The sequence below is a fragment of the Mytilus galloprovincialis genome, chromosome 3 (assembly GCF_965363235.1).
Source record: "Mytilus galloprovincialis chromosome 3, xbMytGall1.hap1.1, whole genome shotgun sequence".
In the NCBI taxonomy this organism is placed as follows: domain Eukaryota; kingdom Metazoa; phylum Mollusca; class Bivalvia; order Mytilida; family Mytilidae; genus Mytilus; species Mytilus galloprovincialis.
The window spans coordinates 23,091,492-23,100,695 of NC_134840.1; the positions used below are offsets into that span (position 1 = coordinate 23,091,492).

Here is a 9,204-nt window from a genome sequence, read left to right on the forward strand (position 1 = left end):
AAACAGCAAACATATTGAATAACAGACAAAACAAAATATCATACTGAAAATTAAGTAAAAGCATTAAAAATTCCTCGAATACAATACTTAGTCTAGTGCTACTAAATGACAAAAATACTGAACGTCCCTGAGAAAATAACGAAATCAAAAGCTGAAACACATCAATCGAATGGATAGCAACTGTCATATTTCTGACTTGGTACAGGCATTTTCTTACATAGCTAATGATGGATTAAAGCTAGCTAAACTAGGGAAGAACTTAGGTGCTCTGGAAGATTATGTAATCCCTGTCCCGGTAATGTAAGCCATCGTGAACTCCTTGCAGGAGGAAGTCGGTGAAAAGTTGATTTTGGTGAAAATGAAGTATGCGTAGCGCAATTAAAAAGAACCAATTAACATTGTTCTAGATACGTTCATCAAACATCCTAGTAGGCATTCGTGAATGTTTGAATCAGGACTAACCAACATCGAAAATTTAATAGAGCTGTTGAAGGACACACCATACAATACCAGTCAAGTCGTAAGGTTAATTTATCCGATCAACAGGTAAAGAAATGCATGTTGGACAAGACCTATTACAGATAAGTGAATATATTTATAATACATGTAATAGATAAGTGCATGTTCAAACTTTTGACCACGTTGTAAGTGGAACTTTAAATATGACCGGTGGATTTTGGTTTTCATTAATAGGTTCAATTATGCTATGCTTGCAAAGTGAGTAGGTCTTTTTTTTTCGGCAACAGTAACATCAACACACGCTCGTTTGCAGATGACTGTATTTTACACAGAAATAAAAAAATCATCAAGATTGTAGCATACTACAAAATGACAAACTGCTTAGCCAAATGGGAACAAACATGGGTATGCAATTTCACCAGAAAATTGCAACTCTCTCACTATAACAAAATCACAGTCACCATTCAAACATGTTATGTATTAAAAGGAAACATTTTAGAATCCATCAACACTGCAAAATATTTTGGCATCAACTCATCTAACAACATGTCTTGGGATACCCATATCAAATACATTACTGCAAAGGTAAATAAGATCTTGGGCTTTCTTAAAAGAAATTTAAAAGAAATCATGAAGAAAAAAACGTAGTGTGACTTCCATGATTGACCATTTTCAATGGTAGTCACTCGAAACTCACAGAAACATCAATCGCGAAACAATGATGTACAGAATCTCACATAAACTCATTGCAGTAGATCCAAACCTTTAACTTTTACCAAGGCCTGTCAAAAACACCAGACTCACCAATTCACTACAATACAAAACATTCAGCAATAGAACTGTTCATTTGGAGTACAGCTTTTTCCATTCACAGTTGTACTGTGGAATTCACTTCATCAAAACGCCATCAATGTTAACTCCCTGGATCAGTTTACAATACTTATCAAAAGTCAGTATATTGAAGATATCTAACCTGTTTGTAAATATATAAACGTGTTTGCTTTTGCACAAAACTATCTTTGAGTTATTGCACTCATAAATTGTCAAATTATAGTGAGTGTCAGTTTGCGATGAGCCGACGTATAGTCATCTATGTGCTGATGGATCTTCATAAGATGTAGATGAAGATGTAGATATATAGTTTAATAATAATAAAAAAAAGTAATTATGTGTCTTCTACATACATGTAAATATTATAATATATTTTTTATATATCAGTAGAGGTGAATGGAAATGATTTGGATACTTTAGGAAAGGATTTTAAGATACAGTTTTATGATGCAGACGGTAATTATACGGACACTGGGTTTGTCGGATATTCAGACAACAGTTCACGTAAGTTTTAAAGAGAATCCAATAAAAAAAAACAAGCGATATCATTATCTTACAGGTTACACAGCACTTTTATTATGCAATTTCGTTAACGTAAAATAAAATATTAGGGATTTACATTTGGACTCACTAACATGGAATTGCTTTATATCTAATACTGAAGATTGAACATTTTAATGTTACAATCTTTATATTATGTTTAGTTCATGCATCTAAAACATGTTTTTAGTACATCTTTTGAAAATGAAATGAATACAATTTTATTTTTCGTGTGTTTAATTTGTATAGGGTAAGGTAAATATAACTATTATACATGCATATATATATATATATATGGTGATGACGATGCATGAATATTTTTTCCTTAGATCTCTGCAACATTCATACTTATAAATATTTGTCTTTTATAAACTGATTGTTATTAGTTTTATGTTTCGAGCAGCTATTTTAAAGCTGTCATATGCTAAAACACATCTTTGCACATTACTACTTCTTCATTTTACGGCCATGCAAGGGACACATATGCGACCAATATCTTGTTCCTTTGCAATCTTTTGTATTTAAATCTGAACATAACATAGTTAATAACGCTGCGAACAATCTTGAATATGTTTTGGAAGCCAAGTACTTCTTTTTGATTGTCAACCCGCTATAATATCATGTGCTTATGTTCAAGTTAAATAAACTATAATCAAACATCATCAAGGGCCTTGAGTACGGCCTCAGTTGGTGGTGGCTATTTCTAAGCCACTCGTTTGTTGCTGTTAAAAGTTTCCGAAATAAAACTTAGAAAATGTTATCTGTAAAGTTGATTCACACTCAAATAACAAATCAAATCCCATACTTCTAATATGGCATACCAGCACATAGTTTAGCTCTATCAACTGCATGCACACCTGATGATGATGATGTACTAGTTGACTTATGGATTACGACAACCAATCATGTGATTTTATTGATGATAACTATGCATATTTGTTATTATTTTTTTATCTATTAAAAACACCCATACCTTTTCACTACCAGAAAAGAACAGAAGAGCAAGTTTAAGACCTGGAAAAGCAACTTCAACTGATAGTTGCGATCATGTGCGAGGAGTTCCGACTGAATTGAGAAGCTCGTCAGTTATGAAGCCGCATGGACTAGCAACATTTTACCAGAAATATACAGAAGCATATGGCATTCCGATTTTATGTGAGTCTTTTGTCTCAAAAATCATTCCTATACCATATTTACTTTATTCCAATAAAAGTTATCTTAATTATGGTAAGATTTTTTGTTTGCTCATTATATTACAAATGTATCAAATACTTCGAAAAGGGTTTGCATAACATGTAAAAACTCTTTAAAATTTATTTGATCCTTTCTTTCGATGAGGTTGGTGCCGTTATCGTCTTATTATATGTGTTTCATTAATGTTGTCGAATTAGATGAGTCCTTTAATTTTAATTTAATACTTGCAACTTTAAAAGCTAGCCTCTACAATGAGACTTTCAAACCAGCACTGTTCTCTGTACTTGGCGGTTTGGTATTTTATTATTTATAGATTCAGTTTCATTGGTAATACTACGAACTTGATTAGAATATTAAATGTTATCTTAATATCTTAAGCTATGGTATCTTCTACTCCAGTTTGCTGCTGATGATAATTTATTCGGTGTCTCTTTTTGTATTCTGCAAACAAACACCTTTTCCTCAAACGAGAATATCAAATAAAAATATCCACAAATTAATGTTTAATGTCGATGATTATTTGACTTCTAGTGACACTAGTATGCATTATAAACCGCATGGGTTTTAAAAAAGACATTGTGTACAATTAAATATATTGTAGCATCCTGGAATGTAAATGATGATGCCTTGAAGAGAGCTTGTTATATAACACGGTTTCTTTTTGCTGACAATTATGCCGTGCGGAACTCCTTTTACCAGAGATCTGGACGTTCAGCTGTAATAGGAGTACATGAAGGCACGACTAGTATACCGGAACACAGTCACATGGATCCCTCTTTCTGGGACAATAGAGCACGCGGACTTGGGGCTACTGATTCTGCACCAGTTTCTACAGGTGGTGAAGAAAATTTGTTGTGTTTGCAAAATGATCGTTATCATAGTGAAGATATATATTTACATGAATTTGCTCATGGAGTGGCAAATCTTGGTGCTAGATATGGTATAAGTGGTTGGTTTCAAAGATTAGAAAATCAGTATAAAACAGCAAAGCAACAGGGTCTTTGGGCGCATACGTATTCTATGAGTAGTAGTGCTGAATATTTCGTAAGTATTGTTCTAGCTATATATTCAATATTTTTCTTCAACCGGTACGATTACGAGCTTGACGTGAATTATTGAAGACTGAATGTTAATCCCTGCCTGTCTCTCATTTCCCTCTGTCGTTAAGTTGCTGTCTCATTAACGTATTCCCCTCAGAAGATGTCAATAATAAGAAGGATTTTCTATCCACCCAATTGTGCTTCAATCAACAAAATATTTCTTTCGGTTATTCACATTTCGAAAAGAGAAAGCCAATTTGATTCAGAGTACATTATGATAGGTCAAGGGTTAAGCTATCATGTTTGAATTATATTTTTCCTTTGAAATTCAAAATACACTGATACGCCTCAATGTTGCACTTACTACGAATCAATGTTACATTATAACCAATCAATCTAGTTGAACAAATAATGGTAAATCAATCGATCTCGGTCTCTATCGTTAAAATAAATTACATTGATGCAAACTACCGGGCACTAAAATGTAATTTGAAGGACATCTGCTTCGTTCAGCTTGTTAGTTATCAGTCAGAAGATATTTAAATTCTTGACTATGAGGACAACTAGTTTTTCTTTATACACCAGAACAACATCTTGTTTATGGACCAGTATATTTATGTAACAGATAACTAAAAAATTAAATAAGATCTACTTTGTTATCAAATAATTATAGATGCGTCATGATATATGACATACACATTCTTCTTGTATTTGATACTCTATACATGTGCCAGGCTGAAGGCGTGCAAAGCTTCTTCAATGTAAATGACTACAGTGCAACACCAAATGGAATTCATGGTCCAATAAGCACAAGAGACAAGCTACGCACATATGATCCTGCTCTATATCAGCTGATTGAAGAAGTATGGCCCTGTCATAATACTTACCTGAAAAGATGTGTTACAAGCAGAGGTAATTAATGATGTCTGCTTTACAGAAGAGTTTTAATCAATGGTATCCAACGAGGCAAATCGTTTATCCTATGCCTTTGGATAGCTGTTACACATATACTATAATTGTCCTATATATACATGTACATGTATATAATATATAAACAATTTAGAAGAGTTCAACATAAAAGAAAAATACAATAATGTACCAATGTGAAATATTTCGGAAAACTTATATCTTTCATCAATAAAATGACATATATAATAACATGATATAACTCTGTACTGAATAAAAGTAATTAATAATTCAATGCTTGTTTTTTTTTAAATTTTATAGGGTTGTAAATCGTTCGCATATTTTATGAAAGTATTTTCTTCATGCAGAATGTGCTTGGGTCAAATCTTTTACACCACAATAAACATATCAAAATAAAAAGTATTATATTCTTAAATATATTTTCTTTAGTAATGCAAATCAGTATATGCAGTTATCACTTTTATTGGATAACGTTTTTAAACTTATACACATCTCATATTTCAGCCCAAGAACAACAACAGAATATACGTACAAACTGTGACGGTTCTACTAGCGGAGGGGGCGGTGGAGCAAGTATGTTCTTATTTGTAGATTTTCAATCACTTGTAACGTAGTAGCATATATAACCGTTACATGTTGGTACTAGGCTACATAAAGCGCAGAGAGTTCGAAAATGCAAGCTACCGTACACTTAGAAACTTCTCTTTGTGATTTACATAACGTCAAAGACACTAAATAATGAAATTATGGTCGTGTATTTAAAGTTGGTCATAATATTGAATAATAGGAATAACTATTCAACCCCTAGAAGCTTTAAACCGGGTACTTTTTCATGTCTGAAGTAATCGATGCCTCTTTGTTTCTGGTACTAGATGGTAGCATTTATCTCCAAATTTGATTTATGCTGATGTCTATCATTCCGAAATGGTTTGCCTCGGAGTATTTTCGTGATTTTACTTTTTTTGGAGATCAGGTCAATTCCCAAAATATCATTATAAAAATCTTTAGACGCATGCACTAACTGCAAACACATAAACAATTGAACTCTTACCTGTGACTATAAAATTTTACAACCCTTCTCGGTTTCAGCTACATGGAGTACCAATATCTGGTTCTCTCCAATACGGTGTGTATACATACAAGATAAAAATCGGAATGAAACTTTTGACCTCTCCGCTGTACCCGTCTTATTAACTAAAATTGGTATCAGAGCATGCAGAAGGTACAAGCAGGCATGTATAAGTGGATTTCCAGTTCTACATTTTGAAAATAAATTATAGTACTACATGTACACTATGGCCTGAATTTCTCTAAAAAGCAAAATGTGTCTCATGGACTCCTTTTAAAAATACTTGTGATTTGCTTCATTAAGGATTATGTTTTATATGTACCACATGTTTTCGAATTTACAAGTTACATTACACGCGTCTAAGGTACATACTTATTAACTTGGTATCTTTGATGATGATTTTGCAACCAAAGTGTTCTTGTATACATATTCTTAGTTTTTAATAAACATTTACTTCTAGGTTGTAAGGACGGTCATCTAAACTGTCATAGTTGGGCAACTAATGGAGAATGTTCAAGGAACCCAGGATATATGCTTGTAAACTGCAAACACAGTTGTAATACATGCAATGGACAAGGTGTTGTATTCGTCAAAATATTTCTTTTTGAATGATCATTTGTATAACTTGTGTGTTAAAAGGAATGCAAGCAAATGTCACAATTGCTAATAATGTATTATAATTCATATGCCTTTTTTTAAAGATATTTCCAAAATCTGATTTTAAGATAGAAAAAAAGCTTTTTAAATTTTAAATCGAAAATACAGAATGAAGTTGGGTGATACTTATAAGGGTAGGGCGATCTTGCTCCACTTCTACATTCAGTGATGCCGCCAGTGATTAATGAATCTTCGATCATATGCTGTTATATTTATTTAATTATTTATATAACATAAAGAGATGCTGCATGATTGGCTATGAGACAACTAGCCCTCAGAGTCAAAATGACGTGGATTCAAGTAACTATTATAATAGGTCAATGTGCCAATTTGTCAGATACAAATTTTAAAATGTACTTTGATAAATTGAAGATCAACTTGGTACAGCAATGAGACGACTGTTACTTGATCATACCCTGGTAATGTTAATCCCTATATCAATATAACAAGAGCCTTTCCAAGAGCCTGAATCGCTCACCTGTTATTTTTTGCTTCAATCTTTCATCAATGATTATTTTTTTTATATATTAATGAGTGGCTTAAAAATGCCATTTAAATGTTCTTTGTACCTATATACTTTGTCATATATACTTCAAAAGTAAATAAATGCATTTTACCCATATGTTCCTTTTAGCCATAGTGGCTATGTTTCTTGTCATACAAGGAAATAAAATACAAAACTTATACTAGATTCATATGAGAAGTTAGAAAACTTAAAATAAATTGTGTAAAATTGTTTTTTGAAGGACAATAACTCCTTATGGGGTCAATTGGCAATTTTGACCAAGTAGACTTATTTGTAGATCTTACTTTGCTGAACAATTTTGCTGTTTGCAGTTTATCTTTATCTATTATAATATTCAAGATTATAACCAAAAACTTCAACATTTTCCCTAAAATTACCAATGTAGGGCAGCAACCCAACAACTGGTTGTCTGATGCGTCTGAAAATTTCAAGGCAGATATATCTTAACTTGATGAATATTTTACCGCTGTCAGATTTGCCCTTAATGCTTTAATTTTTGAGATATAAGTCAAAAACTGCATTTGACCCCTATATTCTTTTTTTTACCATGGCGGCCATGTTTGTTGATGGATCAAAAATGGATACTAGTCATAAACTTAATTCCTAATGGAATGTTCATTTAAAGTTTAGAAGTATTAGGCACAGTAGTTTCAGAGTAAAAGATTTTTAAATTAAACAAACATGAAGAACAAATTGTGTAAAATTGTCAAAGGGCCATAACTGCTAAAGGGATTGATTGACAATTTTGATCGCATAAACTCTTTTGTACATTTGTAGATCTTATTTTGGGGAACATTATTGTTTAATCAGTATATCTCTATCTATTACAATATTGGAGATAATAACAAAAAACTGCAAAATTTCCTTTAAATTACCAATTTAGTGGCAGCATTCCAACAATGGGTTGTTCAATTCGTCTAAAATTTTAAGGGCTGATATATGGCAGACCAATGGAAAATTGTTATCCCATGACAGATCTTCTCTAAATGCTTTTATCTTTGAGATGTAAGCCAAAAACTGCATTTGACCCCTATGTTCTTATTTTAGCCATGGCGGCCATGTGTGTTGATGGATACAATTTATAAACTAGATACCCTAAGAAACATTCAGTTAAAGTTTGAACGTTTTAATCCCAGTAGTTTCAGAGAAGAAGATGTTTTAAATAGTTTACGGCGACAGATGACGGCGACGACGTACGCGAAGTCATTACATAAGTTCACATGGAGCCCTTCGTGCTCCGGTGAGCTAAAAATATGAAAATAAAACTAACGGACTGATTGATGAACAAAACAATAAACGAAAAATAAATATAATATACAACAAACGACAATATAACAACAAACACCAACCACTGAATTCTATGCTCCTGACTTGACACAGAATATATATAGGTGTTTTGTTTTCTTACTCAGCTTTATGACTTTAATTTTCAGGTAGCACCTCATGTACAGACCACCATCAGTTTTGTCATGATTGGGCTGGAAGTGGAGAATGTAGTAGAAACCCAGCTTATATGAATGAAAATTGCAAAAAAAGCTGCAACCGTTGTTAAATACAATGTACTTACTAATAAATTACAAATATATTGCATGGTAATACTATGTTGAGTGTTCTAAGTTAACCAAGTTGTTCAGATCCTTACAGGACGATTCGCATGAATATTGAAAATGTTTGTAATAAGAAACTAATTTGTTATAATAGCATGATTTTAATTTTCTCGAATGCGTTTGGCTAAACTAATATTTGGCCTACGATGATTATAATAAAGGTTGTAATACTCTTAAAATGTCCGACTTGCAATTCCACTGTTATTTGTTGAAATGTTTACCGCAGAACTACAAATTGACCCCAACCCTTCCCTTGACCTCTTACCAATATAGAAAACAAACACGCAGCAAAACTCACAGTTAAACTAAGTTTAGGACAATTGCACATCATTCTAGAATCATCATAACTGAGTA

The 9,204-nt window shown here is 32.6% G+C and overlaps 1 protein-coding gene across 2 annotated transcripts; it reads left to right on the forward strand.

The window, feature by feature from the left end:
• The first annotated feature begins 596 nt into the window (after window positions 1-596).
• On the forward strand, window positions 597-8,839 carry LOC143067450 (uncharacterized). 2 transcript variants are annotated; one of them, XM_076240731.1, is made up of 8 exons: window positions 597-717; window positions 1,681-1,794; window positions 2,818-2,985; window positions 3,626-4,068; window positions 4,799-4,976; window positions 5,496-5,564; window positions 6,521-6,637; window positions 8,677-8,839. In XM_076240731.1, the coding sequence occupies exons 1-8, from the start codon at window positions 663-665 to the stop codon at window positions 8,793-8,795; spliced, it is 1,263 nt and encodes a 420-aa protein (XP_076096846.1). In that variant the 5' UTR covers window positions 597-662; the 3' UTR covers window positions 8,796-8,839. The 2 variants fall into 2 exon arrangements, with proteins under 2 accessions (XP_076096846.1, XP_076096845.1); XM_076240730.1 differs by having other exon boundaries at window positions 623-717; window positions 1,678-1,794.
• Window positions 8,840-9,204: the final 365 nt, after the last annotated feature.